General features: G+C 33.9%; 1 protein-coding gene across 1 annotated transcript; it reads left to right on the forward strand.

Annotated features, from left to right (window-relative positions):
• Positions 1 to 10,517: 10,517 nt before the first annotated feature.
• Positions 10,518 to 12,431, forward strand: LOC135137380 (uncharacterized). Its single transcript, XM_064067007.1, has 6 exons — positions 10,518 to 10,540; positions 10,663 to 10,991; positions 11,073 to 11,442; positions 11,509 to 12,079; positions 12,123 to 12,220; positions 12,296 to 12,431. Exons 1-6 carry the CDS (start codon positions 10,518 to 10,520, stop codon positions 12,429 to 12,431), a joined length of 1,527 nt encoding a protein of 508 aa, XP_063923077.1.
• Positions 12,432 to 17,559: the final 5,128 nt, after the last annotated feature.

The following is a 17,559-nucleotide window of genomic DNA, read 5'->3' on the forward strand; positions in this document are numbered from 1 at the left end:
TCTTGAAAAATAATCATCGTTATGATAATAGTTTTTCTGTTGTTTTTATTAAATGAAGTCCAACGGATATTATATATGGCATCAAATACTATTTCCGACTAAACAAGAAATGAACTTTAGACTGTACAAAAACCACTTTTTCTTAAGACCTACAATGTTTTCAAATTCTTGACCATAGTGGACATAAATGACCAAAGTTGATACTGAGGTAATACACCACATGAAATTTTGAAAGTAGCACCAATAGCCGAGAAAGTTGCCCTGTAATCGATAAAAAAAATTGAGTTCACAAGAAATTATGATGACTTACAAAATAAATGAAACTCAGGACACTAAGTCCCATCAAGAATCCTGATATAGCAAGCGGTGGTATGAAGTGTACAGCTAACATAGATGCCGCTAAGTTTGCCACTCTATCAAAAATAACAGATTGCAGTAATTACTCACAATTTGATTTCATACCTTGTCAACTGGATTAGTTCGGTAACAATTAAATGAAGTCTTTCTTTTATCACTCTTTGATATTCACCACAATCAATCAGGTCATTATCACTTTGGTCATCATACTCAATGGTAATGTGTTCAATCGCATCAAGTATAGTGTAAAGTCGAAATTTTACATGTGAAACAAAATACAAAAGTGCGTATGATAATCGCACGAACACGTAGGCAGATACTGGAAAGCCGAGAAAGTAAAACGCCTCTAAGACATACGAATGACAATAATCCTGAAAAAAAATTATCCCAAATTGAAATTTCCTTTCCGTTCCGACGGGGATGAGGACACATCCAGCTATTAGAATAAAAGCAAGGTGAAATTTAACAAAGAGCGTTATGTCCTTGGATTCCTTCTTTATGCGATTAGACGTTTCTAGTGAAACTGCATCAACATCAACCATGAACGTGCGACATTCGTCTTCAAATTTCATTATAAGTGGTTGCTGGTACAATATGCTTGCATATGTGATTACCGTCTAAAAATATTCTGTGTAAAAAAATATGTAAAAAACAACACCACCTTAAAATTTGTGGCTTTATTCTTTTTTGGAGTTGACAAGAATTTAGGCAAGCCTCAGAAACTTACCGCTAATATAGCCAAATACACAGAAATATACTGACTTAGAAAATCCATACTGAACTCTTTAATGAGGAAATACGTGGTGGCTAATAGCGCAGTTGTGTATATCAGAAGCAAGACAGCCTGCAGTAATATGAACAATTTGTGTTCAAATATTTTTATTGATAAATAATGAACAGTAGGCAAAATGTCGTCTGCAACAATACACAAAATATTACATTTCTGTTACATCTAAAAAAAAAGGAAATTACGTTTTACAACGGTATGCTTGCGTGCAGTGAGGTGGAGTGCGGTGCTCTTTCGTTTTTCTCTATTTTTGTTGGAAAATATTGCGTTGACTATTTTGAATTTTAGTCAGTAGTAATACCATAAGTACGATGAATATTTGTGATAATTCAGACGATTTATTAGTTAAACGAATTTTGTGTTGCGATGGAAATATCACGAGTTGCAGCAACGAGTGGTATTTCCTCAGCGCAACAGAAATATCACGAGTTGCAGCAACGAGTGGTATTTCCTCAGCGCAACACAAACTGAGTTTAGTTAATAAAAGTCTGAATTATAAAAATATCCATCCTACGAATTGTATTTTGCAAGACTATTCCATGCAGCTAGTACTAAAGCGCAATAATTATAAACAATTTTCTTCTGTATTTTTAATTCACTTTCTACGAAAGAATTGTTGGCAAATGAACCCATTTTTTAATAATATCAAAAAATTAATTTGTTTACATGATCGTAACTATAGTTTGCTATTAAGCATCAAATTAAGATTTCAACGACAGTTTTCTATAAATGTGTGGGCTAGTGTCGGTTGGAGGAAACATTTAACCCAAGCAGCAGACTGTCGTCTAATTCACGTCAATTTTTGGTCATATCTCGTCGGCGACGTCATTCGCCCAAAAAAACACGTGAAAATGACGAGATTTTTATGACTTACTTCTGACGTCAATTAATGACGTCAAAAGGCCGTCGTTTCTTCGTCATTTTTTATAGATTATATGATCAATTAGATGTGGGTCGTCGTATTCTTTAAAAAGTGGCCTTCATAATGCTTGATTATATTTAGAGCAAAAAATACAACGGCTTAATTAGAAAGAATTAGAAGAACCAAAGACAAGTTTTTTGATTCTAATAATTTCTAATAAAACAATTATTTCTGAAAACTTGTTTACTCTGGAAGTGTCATTTTGTAAGTACCTGCTTGGCAAATTATAAATAGAACATCTGGGGTTGAGCGAAAAGACCCAACGACACAAACAAAGTCATAAAAATTCTTTGTCCATTGTCCCTAAAACGGGACAAGGTTTTGAAGAATTCCTTCGTCGAGTTTTGATTTTATTAAGACGTTTATAAAGTGATGACGGTTACCAAAAAAATTCGAGAGTGATTAATATTCAGTTTTATTAAATTTATTCTTATCCGCATTTACTATACAATACATCAGATGTTTGGGGTGTGCATTCGGACTTTCCCTTTTTTCGGTATTTATGTTTATTGCACTTTACAGAAAATCATTCCAATATTTCCAGTTGGTTCTCAACCACCGAAACTTTCTGGTGTATCCGTTACTCACTTTATTTTTAACGCAGTTTTGTGCAAATTTATGCCATTCAGTGTGGGTTGTACTTATTTATAGTAGGTAAGTTAATATCTAATAAAGTAATCATTTTAATTTTTACGTGTTTCTGTTATTTTTGATAACTGTACGTAGGTAACAAAAGCAGTTTTTTCAGATAAGCTGGAAAGACCACCATTAATCACTGAAGATACTCCCACTGATTATGAAGAACTTACGGTGATTGTTTTTGAAAATGAGGCGCTATAAAATATTGCAAAGGTATGTTACTGCAATTTTTTATGAACTAATGCTAATGAACATAATTTTATTTTAGATTTGAAACAAATACAAAACACATGTGCGAAACGAAAGAAATGCTAAAGGAAACGAGTGAAAAAATCTTCAACATAGAAACGTCATCAAATCTGACAACTGAAAAAGAAAACAAAAACAGAAATTATGCCGCCAAAACCATACCTAAACAAATTTTGGCGAATTACACGATTATGTTTGCATATTAGAACAAGCAGATTTCTTTGTAAGTTAAAAAAATACAATGAATTAATATATACATATATATAACATTAGAACATAATATTGGATATTATATACCGGTAGATGCCTGTAATACTACGATACTTTTTGGTAACTTACTATTTACACATACACATTTCGCTTCATTGTAAAAAGTATTGACAACGAGATTTTCCTGATAGGCTGTACGTTTTTGTCAATGCAACCATTTTAAAATTATCCGTTAGATTCAAGTAAATTTAGCATTTTTAAAATACAGAATGTGTCTTCTGTTTTAAGCTGTAATCCCTTAAATTTAATAATAGTCAAATGCTTGCTATTGCCCATAGATGAAAAAATGATTGCATTTCCATTAATCCATGCACTCTAACGGGTTTTTCTTTTCAGTGCAATAAATTGAGGCAAACTTAAAAAACTTAGGTTATTGATATGATTGTTAAAACAGAATTAATTCTTAACGGTACTTTTTTGTGTGTTGAGGACAGTCAAGTCATGGTGAATTAGATAGTTTTACATATACTGTGGTTTTACAGTGTATTTTCAATCAAGTAACTTCAACAATGCGATTCAATTGTCTTTTCCCTTTATTCTAGTTTTTTTTTAATATTTTTTGTAAATAGATTTGTTTGTGTTTTTAAGACTGATCTATAGTTTATTATAGTTTTTTTTTTAATATTCTTTGTAACTAAATAGATTTCTTTGTGTTTTTAAAACTGATTTTTCTTTAAATAGCATATTTTATTGCAACGTTTATTTTTGATTATATATTGTACAATATCCTTTTTTTTGTTTATACTAATTATACTCGTAATTACCTGTATGTAGATTTGTTTGTGTTCTTAGGAGTGGTTTATCTTTAATTTGTTTAATTGACATATTTTTTATTTGTTTATTGAAGTTCATTGTTGGTTGTACAAAACTAGTAAATTTATTTTTTTTACACTAATTTGTTTTAACTTTAATTAATATATACTTTGTTTTGGGCTTTACTTGGTGATTATAACGAATTATAATATTTTATTTAAGCTAAACAATATAAAAAAATAAAATTATTTCAGCGTTTTATTTATTGCATATTTTTTTCTAAAAATCAAAATATAAAAAACGTCTTAAAATGGACAATAAATGCCGTCTCTAGGACGTCAGTAAATCACGTCAATAATTCGTTACAAAATAACGACTCTAAAACGTTAGTACATCACGTCAATAGTTCGTGAGAAAATGACGTCATCTAGACGAGACATTTGACCGTCATTGGTACGTCAATATAACGTGAAATCTTTGGTCACTATGACGTAAATGATGACCATTTATTCACGTGAAAAAGACGACATCATGTTGCCTGGGAAATTATGGAAATCAACAGTGTCCAGAAACTATCGAAGAAGTTCAAGAGTGGATATGGCAGCCGCTACAGTTCGTAGAACGTGCAAACATGTTGCGACGCATTGGAGCCTGTTTTACTAGTCAAAGACAACATTTTCAACATTTATTGTAAAACGGTAGTAGCATTCTAAGTTGCTATTATTTTTGTTCTAATAAACGATGTAGAATCGTTATGACAAGGACCAAATATCCGTCATAATAATAAGTCGATCACCGTGAAGCATTACCAAAAATCGGCCCTTCTCAGGACCACCATTTGAATGAAATTAATGCATGAATGAACCAATGATAAGCAGCAAAAATATCGATTTTACTTTTAATTGAAGCTGAAAGTGTTTACATCGTTTTTATTCCAACATTTTTCCACCTATTCTTTAAAAGGTTGATCAGTGGCATCGCATCGAGGGTGGTTTCATGGCGGTTTTGCCCCATTCAACTTTCAATTTGGTTTTTTTTCCACATTATTATTAAATATATTATTGCATATACTTATTTGGAAATCGCCCTGTATTCTGGACACTAAACAATGCCATAATTGACATGATTAACTACAGTTGACCATAATCGTACATTTTTTTATTAAAAAAAATTAATAATTTTTTACAAATTGGATACTTATTTTGGGACAAAATTTATTTTCTAATTGGACACTTAATTTGGAACAGAGGGAGTTCTTGTAAACATCACTCAGTAAAAATCAAACTTTCGGAAGTGAAAAGGAAGCATCTGAAACACTACAAACTTCAAGTGGTTGCTAATGAATGACTACCCAACATTACAATTGTATTTGACACGAACTAGATTCCAAATTTATCAACAAAAAATTTTCAAGTTGAGGAATACATTACACATTTCCATAGAACGATCAAAAATCGATATGTCAAAGTTTATTTGTATATAGGACAATCAGAAATCTAAATATTCCTACATAAATTTTGTGCAGTTTCTAGAGAAACACAAGTGATCATTATTTAATATCTAGATATAATCTACTTATAGATATAAGAATATTATGTATGCAGATTCTATACCCATATATCTTTTGTGTAAAACTCAGTCAACAAAATACCTTATGACAAAAAAGTTTCGTGAGTACCCTAACTCGACGTGGTTGTGTCAATACAGAAGAAATAAACGAAACAAACGAAGCAAAACTTTACCTGGTGCCGAGCGCTGATTTTTATGCTGATCATCAGACATAATTTCTTCTCGCACTCTCCCAACAGCTTTGTCATTTACACTGTCACTGTTCAAACATGGAAACATTTTATATGTAAATTCAAACATCGATCCAGGTTTTAACTATTTCTATTACGTGGCCAAGATGGTGGGAAGCATTCATCGGAAAACATTTATCGTTCGAAGAAGGAGCAATCAGTAACTTACTACCTCATTGTTTATTCATCTGTAGCATAAACCTCTGAAGGCTAATCTAAAATGGCGAGATTCTTGATTGTTGATGATCGTGGTAGCGTTATGGTGATTACCCTGCCCGACACTAAAACGAACAGACCCCGAATATTTACCATTATTAATGATAGAGTTCCAGAAATATCTGGCGACTTTTTTTAAATTGTCAGAAGGGAAAATGTACGGTGCAGCCAGTTGGAGAAAATAAAATTTGCAAGATGCCGTCCGTTATTGCGTCATTTCTGGGCCTTGTGGATCCACAATGGTCAATCATTTTGGAGAACATCAGCTTCCCTCCTTGTTAATGGTGGAGCAGATATAGTAGAACTGAAAAGACATGTGGGTAGGAGTTCCACTACGTTGTAGATTCTGTGGAGAAGAAGAACCAAATATGTAAGAATATTTTTGGAAGTAGCAGCTCTACGTCAAATGTCAACATTTCTAACGTACCATTATGTTCGAGTGTGGTTCTAGCGCCTGAGAGAAATACAAATATTGTGTCTGCTGATGGAAGCATCCAAAATTGTAATATTGTTGTGTTGGACAACGCTTGAGTTAGTGATTTCAGAAATTTAATGCATTGATTAATTATTATTAAATTGTTGAACGTAATTGATTTATTTGTTTAATAAACATTTGGTGACTTTCAACTTTATTAATTTTACCGTAACCGTGGTTTTAAAGCAGCAACATAAAAATTTTATTTCGCTAGCGGTTTAAAAATTTTGTAGCGCTACCGGATAAACCAAAGCTTTAGTGGCCTACTGAGGGCAAAATAAACGTTTATTTACATGTCAGAATTGACTAAATTTATTTTATGTATAAAATATTCATAATTATATTACCGAACTTTTTCGATTCAATTTTTTTAAAACATCTCGAATACATTGAAATTTAACTTAAGCGCTCTTATTTGTAACAGTTAATTAGATCGTTTTCAATTAAAAGAATCCACGTGTTCTTTTAAATGAGACAATCGATTTTTCATTTAGTGCTCGTTTTAAACTTGACTGACAATAACATTAAAGCAGCATTGTTACCCTAATTCGTAATCGATATTTTTTATAATCGTTGATTTTAAATTCTAAACGAATTGTTAAGCTTCTAACTAAAACTTAATAACATTATGACTGACTAATCAGTGTTCGTATTGCAACGAAATTCCGGTGTGACGGACGGACGGTCTGGAATCTCGCCGATAACGTGTGGTGCCGACTAGTGTCGCTGTAAGCAACACGACTGGCCAACCTAAGCTTATGCGGCGACCTTCACGTCGCCGGGGGTGGCGCCTTCAGTCAGGAGTGGCGGTCGCTCGGGCGCCAGCTCCCTTTCCGGGGGAGGGAACGCCGGGGTTGCTCTCAAGGCGGAGACACGGATCTCAGGTGGTGAGTACCCGTGAAAACGACAGAATAAAATAAAACCGCCACCAGCTACACGGCTAAAATAATAAAACTTACGAATAATCTTAAATTACTACAGGAAAAATTAAATAAACAAACAGAATTAAACGTCCGTCACGGTCGTTCCTCCTAAGCAACAACCTTGAAGCCTGGAAATCGCGCGAGGACGATACGGAGACCCGGGAGGGGAGTGTGGTGGCGGTACACGACGTGTGCACGACAAAAAAAAACCGATGACGGTGGTCGGTTCTTTCAAAGCTCTGTACTTCCTAAAAAGACATCCACTTAAAAAAACCGGCTATGGTACTTCGGCAGCTCTTCTCAATTCCAAGCCTTTTAGAAGAATCTTTCCCCGTGTCGGCGCGGCGATCGCGAATTTACCCCGGGCTCTCGGTACGCGCTCCGGTTTCCCGTCCGCGAAAGTTCGCTTCGTTACACCACTATGCCCAGAATAACGCCCACCGGATTTTACTACAAATGCCTAGTGTGGAATATTTGGAAACAAAATTATAGAACCATACTTTTTTCGAGAAAGATTAAGTGGTCACGAGTATTTAAATTTTCTGGGAAACATTCTACCAATCTGGTTAGATAAGGTAGATTTACAAAAAAGACAAAATATGTATGTGGCTTCGACAAGATGGCATACCCTCCATTTCCAAAAACGTGAGACGTTATTTAGACGCAGTGTATGCAAATAAGTGGATAGATAGGGATTCAATTAATTCCTGACCCCCTAGAAGTTCTGATACAACTCCACTAGACTTACTTTTTATGAAAAATTCAGTGTTATGACAACCGCTCAAATTTGTTGTAAACAACGCGTCAGTTTTTAGACAAAAAAAATTTGTTCGATCGAGAAATAAGTGATTCTGAAGCAGAAAGCGTGCCTTTCGAAATAGAAGAAGCTGCTGAAAATGTAGTGTCTTCATCGTTGCCTGACAAACCAAAAACCAAACAGGAAAAATTTTATAAATAAGTTAAGAATTAATTAATGTAATTTGTTGTGATTTGCATGTTAATAAAATTCAATTAAGGAGTGGACACCTTCATTACACCACTAGTAGAATAATAAGGTTTATTACTTCACGCACACGATCGCACTCACTAAAACAACGGAAACACAACCTGTAGTGACTTCAATTCTTCAAAATATAAATAACTGGCTTCAGTGCAATCAATTAATCCTAAATCTACAAAAAAGTGAGTGTATTGGATTTAAAACTAAAAACAATAATTTTATATTTCCTCCAAATATAAATTTTAATCAGGTTTCTATTAACTTTACAGAATCATGTAAGTTTCTTGGAATCCACTTCGACACTCAGCTAAACTTTAAGGGGCACATTGACCAATTAGTTTCGAAATTATCAAGAGCAGCTTATGCCATCAAAATACTAAGCAAAAATGTATCGGTACAAACAACACTAAGTGCGTATTATGGTTATGTTTATTCCCTGCTGAATTATGGCATAATAATATGGGGAAATAGTCCATTCTTACAAAGTGTTTTCGTAATGCAAAAAAGAATAATACGTAACATCTTCCATATGAGGATGAGCGAATCATGTAGAACTATATTCAGGGATAATAAGTTACTGACAGTATGTGGAATATTTATATATAATTTACTGACTTATGTAAAAAACAATCCGAAAGAATTTCAGTCTTTCTCTTTTCGCCATACTTACGAGACCAGAAATAAAAGTAACTTCTGCTTACCGGAACATAGACTCACGCTGTTTGAGAAGGGTGTGCATTATTCAGCTATGAGGTGTTATAATTAATCACTTACCGTCAGCAATTAAAGAAAATATTTAAAGGAAAGGTGTTCAAATATATTTGTGAAACTGAACCGTATAATCTGTCTGAATTTCTTGTTTAATTGTAGTTTGTTTATTTTTACAGTTTCGCGAAAGGTTGTAGGCGCTGCAATCGTGTGTGCTCTCATATTTTAGTGAAAATAGTGCGTTTTTTTTCCACTATTGCAAGTGTATTTGGTACCAAATGGAAGACTTCAGTGTCCTTTATTGATGGTATAAATTTCATCTCTCCTTATTCTGTCTCACTGGATTAATTAACACTTTTTACCGCCGCGAAATTACTTATCACCAGAGTTTTTCTCACCCACATAAGGTCGAGCAATCAATTAGTTTTTCAGTTTATGGATATTAACCTCTGTGAGTTCCTCTCAGACACCTTTCCGTGGCCTTCTTGTGTTGTCTTTGTTAGCCACCTTGACGGGCCCCTAGGTGCGAAAATTTGTATCCCCGTTTATTTCCCTATTTAATTAGTAATTAAAAATACAGGTAGAATGACCCTCTGTGTAAATTGCGGCACAATATGTGCAACAAACGCTGGCAAGACACAATGTGATGGTTGTCAAGGTAAGGTTCATCTGTCATGCATTGGTATCTCTGAAAAGGAAGCAACAATGACGAGATCTAAGTCCAAATCCATAAAGATTGTATGCAATCAGTGCAATAACAATATGTCCTGCCTTAAAGATCTCAGAACACTTATTACATCTCTTCAGCATGAGTTGTCATCTTCAATTAACCAACTTAAAACTGAGTTTCAGTCCCAACTTGATGACATTAACGTCAAACTCACCCAGTCATCACAACAACGTCAGTCCACACCTGTACTGGAAGAAGTTGTCCAAGAAGTATTGGAACGCCAGAAACGTGCCAAAAATATTGTTATATTTAATTTACCTGAGCAGTCCAATAATTCTTCTGATGAGATAAGAAAGGAAAATGATAATCTTCTAGTTAAAAATGTTTTGAACATCACCAACCCCAATGTCGATTTCGAAAATTTCAGTGTACGCAGAATGGGTAGATTTAATGAATCTCGCAATCGACCCATTAAGGTGTTTTTTAAGAACGAATCTGACGTTTTCAGTGTAGTCCGGAGTTCTAAAAATCTCAAAAACGATATGCGGTTCAAAAACGTCAATATTTCTTTTGATAGGACACCTAAGCAATTAGAATTATATAATCAACTTAAGACAGAGATGAACGGCCGTATTGCTAGAGGCGAATCTAATCTAAAAATTCGATATTACAATGGCACTCCTAAAATTATACGTTTAAACTGAAAGCGCCACCCAGTTACACTACTCCTCTCAATTGTTTTTACCAAAATGTCCGAGGTTTGCGCTCAAAAGTTAACTATTTTTATAACAATATATATATGTGCAATTATAATTTTATAGCTTTAAGTGAAACCTGGTTAAGCGACGAAATTCAGAATAGTGAACTTTTTCCTGATAACTTTGTTGTCTTTAGAAAAGATAGGAATCAACAGTTGACGCATGTTTCAAGGGGCGGTGGAGTTCTTTTTGCTGCGGAAAGTAAATATATGTGTTCTCAATTGGACCTCTCCCCCATTACTAATACTCTACCATTTATCGATATTGTTGGCGTGAAGATCTCTTTTGATACTAGTACTTGTTTATTTGTTTTTGTTCTTTACATAACCCCATCTGTGTCCGTTAATGATTACCAATTATTTCTTGACATACTTAGTAATATTGAGGAAACTCACAACGACAGAGTTATAGTATTGGGTGATTTTAATGCGCCAAATTTTTGCCAAAAGTCCAACGATAGTATAAGTACACACTTAAATAATTTTAGTCACTTTTATAACTTTACCCAATTTAATAACGTGCCAAACAAATTCAATTGTACCTTAGATTTAGTTTTCGCTAATCTTAATTGTAATGTGACCCGATCGGAGCACGCTCTTGTCATTGAAGATGACTACCATCCAAGTTTAGATTTAAGCTTTGAGGTAATAAAAAAGCCATTTGTTAATTTCAGCACGAACACCGATTCAGAACAATTTAACTTTATGAAAGCTAATTTTTTGTTATTGTATCAAGACCTTTTATCTGCAGATTGGTCTTTCTTGTATGACATTAAGGATGTAAACGCTGCTTGTTCTTCTTTCTACAACGCTTTGAACAAAATTTTTACCAAGTCTGTTCCCAAATATAGAATTAATTCCAACAATTGTCGCAAATACCCTCCATGGTTTGATCGTGAGATAATTGACTCGCTAAAGTTGAAATATTCTTTTCATAAAAAATATAAACGTTTCAAAACTGAACATTATTTGATCAAATTCAGATACTACAGATCACTCTGTAAGACACTCATCACATCTGCATACCAACATTATTTGAGTAATATTCAACATTCGCTCTCAACCGATCCGAAGAAGCTCTGGGAATATATTCGTAAGAAAAAGGGTCACACAAGAATTCCAGGGGTAATGTACTACAACGATAGTGAGCTGTCCAGTCCTTCCGCTATTATAAACGCCTTCAATGATTTCTTCAATTCCGTATATATTGCTTCCGATTTTAGCCAGCAGTGCGCTGTAACAAAATGTTTCTCTAGTACTCCCATATCTGTTACATCTATCTCAGAGGATGAAATTCTAGAAGCCTTAAAGCGATCTAAGAATTCACTTACAGCCGGCATAGACGGAATTCCAAGTTTTATTTTAAAGGACTGCGCTTGTGTTTTGGTCAAACCGTTACATGTCCTGTTCAATCTAATTATAAGAAATTCACAGTTTCCTGAAATATGGAAAAAAGCCAGTGTCACCCCTGTTTTTAAGAAGGGCGATCCAACATTAATTCCTAATTACAGAGCAATAGTTTTGCTTTGCAATTTTTCTAAAATATTCGAGTCAGTAATTTATAAACACATTTATTTTCAAATAAAAAGTTTGCTAGCAACTGAACAACACGGTTTTGTCGATAAACGATCTACTGTTACAAATCTCGCCTGTTTTAGCCAATTTGTATCCGAAGTCATTGATAAACAAGGTCAAGTAGACGTTGTCTATACAGACTTTCAAAAAGCTTTTGACCAAATTGGCTATTACATTCTTCTTAACAAATTACAGTCGTACGGCTTCACTCAGTCCTTATTATCACTGCTCGAATCTTATTTACTCAACAGAGTACAATTTGTCAGATACTGTAACTTTTACTCCTCAAGCTTTTCTCCAACCTCTGGGGTACCTCAAGGGTCAAACTTAGGCCCACTTTTATTTCTCATATTCATCAATGATATAGTTGATGATATCTCTTGTGGTAAATTGTTATTCGCCGATGATATGAAACTTTACCTTGAAATACGTGCTCCTGGTGACGCTCTCACTTTGCAAAAAAATCTTGACATCATCTCAAACTGGTGTGCACAAAATCGCTTAACCCTTAACGTATCCAAATGTAATGTAATGACTTTCTCGAGAAAATCTAAATTATTACTACATGATTATTCGTTAAATGGAGAGGTTATAAATCGTGTTGATTCAATCAAGGACCTCGGTGTTCTATTTGATCAAAAATTCTATTTCACTGATCACATTTCTGATACTTTGGGCATGGCTTACAAAACTTATGGTTTCATTTATAGGAATTGCAAAGATTTCACCGATGCATCTGTTCTGCTACTCCTTTATGCATCATTGATTAGATCCAGGCTGGAATACTGTGCATTGATATGGTACCCTATATACAATATTCATAAAGATCACATTGAATCGTTGCAAAGGAAATTCCTTAAATTCATTTCTTATGTTGTTGATGGTGTTTATCCCCCTGTTGGTCTTGATCATTCGCTTCTTTTGGCAAGATTTAACTTAACAACCCTAAATACCAGACGTGCTATAAGTGTTATTCGCTTCCCTTACAATCTTGTCAACTACCGAATAGACTGCATTTATCTTTTAAATAAACTTAGTTTTTTAGTGCCTCGCATGTGCGCAAGGAACTCACGTACTTTTTATTCTGCACCTAAAAGAACTAATGTTTTAGTTAAGTCACCGATAGCGCTGATGATGGATTTATTTAATAGCTTAAACAGTGTATGTGATATTCATTTTGACTCCATTTACAGAATTTCGGAAATTGTTATTACGGTTTTTGAGAAATAACTTTTTCTTTTTTACCTTCCCTTGTTTCTTTTTCACTTTAATATATTTTTTTCTGGTTAAATAAGTTTAATTTTAAGTTTATGCCTACATTCTTTGTTAGAACTAAGTATTTTAATGTTTCCAGTAATTGGGTGTAATTTGCCTGTTGGAAATAAATGATTATTATTATTAATATTATTATTAATAATATTATTTTGTTATGTCATTTAGAATGTAAATTTCATCTTTGACGTGTCTCGTGTTCTAATGTATTTCATCACTGTAGACAAATAAAACTAACTTACTTACTTACTTACTTACTTACTTACTTACTTACTTACTTACTTACTTACTTACTTACTTACTTAACTCAAACAGTGCCGAATGAGTCCTGTAATAAGGCTTTTATAAAGCAGTTATAGGTAATAGCTATTTGATAATAGCTATTTATATATCAAGTTGCAAAATGTACGCTTCTTCCGCACTAGACATCAAGTTTCTCACACGAGCGTAGCGAATAAGATTTTCGCAATTTTTTCACAACAACACAAGAAAGTTTCAAAAACTTGAACTCGGTGAATATTATTCGCAAATATGCAGCACTGCGTCCATCTCATACTTGTCATCAAATATTTTTTATAAATTGTAAAAAGGGAAAATGTACTGTTCAACCAGTGGGCATCAATTGACCCTTTTCCTGTAAGATCGTAAAACTTCCGTAGTGACTTTTCGTGCGCACGCATCTTCAAAACCACATTGGAAATAGTATCCGGCGCTCCGGCAGCAGAGCAAAGGTCTGTGACGACAAACCGCTTTGACAGAATGCAACCGGAAACACATGCGTAACCTGTCGCTCATTGGTTAATTTTAACTTGGCGCTCCAAAAATCTGACTTCGCCTGCGCGATGGTGTCTCACTCTGTATCACTGGAATTTATATAATCTCTACTCACTTTGCTTAGAGGAAAAGGGTCAATACCTTCGGTGGGCTTCCAAGTAAGATTGCAAATTTTCTCGAACTACCAAATGCAGAACAATATACTGGTCACTGTTTCAACGAACTTCAGCCACAAACCACTTGTGTTGATGAATTATCATAGCAACGGCAGGCTTCTATGTTTTATTCCGTTAAAAAATGACACGCTACGATTAATTTTTTTCACTCAAATACGTGAAAAATGAACCGCTATGACACTTTTTTCACGCATTTGAGTGCGATGAAATAAACGTCTCGTTTATAAACAAAAATTGGTCTAAAGAGTTTAGACAGTACTTCCCTCGCTGTCGGAACGTGACGAGTGCATGCCTATTGCGTTTTTTTTCACATCTCCAAGATTTCACAGCATTCGGTTCTGTAGCTCCTGAGTAAACCCATAAAAAAACTTTACGCATTAATTTTTTTTTTGAGTCACCCGGTATATGCAAATTGAAAAAATATGAATGAAATGATAAATTACAAGTACAGACTCATCATATTTTGCATTTTCTAGATAGGATTTATTAGGCAAACTTTTGAGCTGACGTCATCAGTTTTTTTGAGAAGATAAGCAAATATATTTTCACTAAAATTTATTGTGCTCTTTATAACTTTAAAACATCTGCAAGATTTCAAAACATTCGGGTATGTAGTTCCTGATTAAATCAATAAAATCCATTTACGCATTCATTAATTTTTTTGGGTCACCCTGTATATGCAATTCCAAAAAATATGAATGGAATGATAAATCACAAGAAGAGACTCATCATATATTATACATTTTAGATAGGATTTATTCAGCAAAATTTTGTGGTGACGTCATAAATTTTTTAGGGGGGATGAGCAAATACATTTTGATCAAAAACTTACCATGCTTATGATAACTTTAAAACATCTTCAAGATTTCAAAGCATTCGGTTTTGTAGTTCCTGAGTAAATCAGTAAAATAAATTTAGGCATTTATTAATTTTTTTGAGTCACCCTGTATATGCAAATCCAAAAAATATGAATGGAGTGATAAATCACGAGTCTAGATTCATCATATTTTGTACAGTTTAGATAGGATTTATTCGGCAAACTTTCGAGCTGACGTCATCAAGTTTTTGGAGGGGATAACCAAATATATTTTGACTAAAGATTTACGATGCTCTTTATAGCCTTAAAACATCTGCAACATTTAAAAACATTTGGGTTAGCAGATTCAAAATTAAATTGCAAAATGTTATTTTATAATTTAAATTTTTTTTCCAAAAATCTGGACGATTCGGGTAAAAACTCAAGTCGGAGTCGTAAACTACACGTGTAGGACTATGTTATTTTAAACAATTTAAAACCCATTTACTATGTACAATTTTGAAATGACGTCAGCGCATTAGTGGTGGGGATCATTAGACAAATTTTGGTTAGCGTTTTACCATCTACATGATATTCCTAATATAAGTACAAAATTCCACAACAATCGGTCCAGTACTTTCGGAGATTATCTGTCCAATAAAAATCCGGGACGGCAGCCAAACGGACAGACAGACAGACAGACGGAAATGGGAGATTTATTCTTCTTCTTCTAGGGGTCATGAAAGATCGACAAAACGTAAAAGGAGAGAGTCGGCCGACGGACTCCATTACAATACTTCCTTTGCTTACGCTCGGGAAGTAAAAAGAAAACAGTTGGGACACCCGAAAAGATTTTACATTTTTAAAAAAGTCAGTTGAAACCCGCGAGAAGGTTTCACATAAAAAAAAATTGGTCTAAAGAGTTTAGACAGTACTTCCCTTGCTGTCGGAAACTTGACGACTGCATGCCTATTGTGTTTTTTTTTCTCATTACATTTTTGTAGTGGGAATTTAAAAAAAAATTGTGATGACGTCATCAACATTTTTGCAAGGACACGTACGTATATCAGTTGGGATTGATGTAGTGTAATACTAAGAATAAAATTATTGTATTCCCAAATTTTCGGGAAAATGAATTGGGTCGTTTTGAATATTGATTTCTTACAATCAATAAAATAACGAAACAATTTACTCACGTATACGGCGCCGGTGTGTAATATCTAGAGAGCGGATTTCTGTCGGGCTAGGCAAGGCCAAACTCGATACGGCTCGTACGGGATGCGAATTCATTGCGGTTGCGGACTGCACTTCGTATATTTGAGATTAGAATAACGCTGTTTCGTTGCACTCTGCTGTTAATTCCCGTTCTCATTTACTTAGCCGTTTGATTAATAAATCGTTAATTATATTTATGGAATTAGTACTGATTAAATTCAGTGATTATCGATCACCCGCTACTGAGTCCCGGCGATCCAGCGCGTTCCCACCTATAATCGTGACGTAGCCCGACAAAAATCCGCTGTCTAGTAATATGAAAGGCAACTGAAAATCGTTTATGTATAAACATTCTTAATTTAAGATGACAAGCGTAACAGCATACGTGAGAGTCAAACAGAAAAACTGTAAACAAAACGACCATCGGTTTTATTGCTTCGACTTCCGCTTATTATATAAAACATTGGGTTTTATTTTAATTCTTGACGGTGAAATTCACAATTGGTTGATTATAACCATGTCTATTTCACATTCGCGGAACCAAGTGAGCGCATAAAACAAATACAGGTCTGTAATGTTAAAGTCGATGTAAATAAGCGTGCTACCCTTATGTTTCAACCGAGTTTTTCCTTTAACAAATTTTGTGTCTACCAAATTGGGTTGGTTGGGGTGTAATACTAATAATAAGTGTTGTCTTTAATTTAATCAATAAAATAAATTGACTTCATTAATTTTTTTGAACCACCTCTTAAGAAAATCTAAAAAATATGAATGGAATGATAAATCACAAGTACAAATTCATCATATTTTTTGCATTTTAGATAGGATTTATTCAGCAAAATTTAAGGGTGACGTCATCAATTTTTTTAGGAGGGATGAACAAATACATTTTGAACAAAAGTTTACCATGATTATAATAACTTTAAAATATTCCCAAGATTTCAAAACATTCGGTTTTGTAATTCCTGATTAAATCGATAAAATAAATTCACGCCTTCATTAATTTTTTTTGAGTCACCCTGCATATACAAATCCAAAAATATGAATGGAATGATAAATCACAAGTACAGACTCATCATATTTTGTACATTTTAGATACGATTTATTCGGCAAACTTTTGAGCTGACGTTATCAGTTTTTTGTAGAAGATAACCAAATATATTTTGACTAAAAATTTATTATGCTCTTTATAACCTTAAAACATCTGCAAGATTTCAAAGCATTCG

Source organism: Zophobas morio, unplaced genomic scaffold (assembly GCF_036711695.1).
Source record: "Zophobas morio isolate AGI-343-1 ecotype UQ-CSIRO unplaced genomic scaffold, CSIRO_AGI_Zmor_V1 ptg000029l, whole genome shotgun sequence".
NCBI classification, from domain to species: Eukaryota; Metazoa; Arthropoda; class Insecta; order Coleoptera; family Tenebrionidae; genus Zophobas; species Zophobas morio.

Excerpts from the sequence above, each read along its gene's own strand:
- LOC135137380 (XM_064067007.1), top strand. The coding sequence starts at position 10,518 with ATGTCCGAGGTTTGCGCTCAAAA. Across the intron at positions 10,541-10,662 it reads TCCGAGGTTTGCGCTCAAAA|AAAAGATAGGAATCAACAGT; the intron begins GTTAACTATTTT and ends TGTTGTCTTTAG. Across the intron at positions 12,080-12,122 it reads TTTCTAAAATATTCGAGTCA|CAACTGAACAACACGGTTTT; the intron begins GTAATTTATAAA and ends AAAGTTTGCTAG.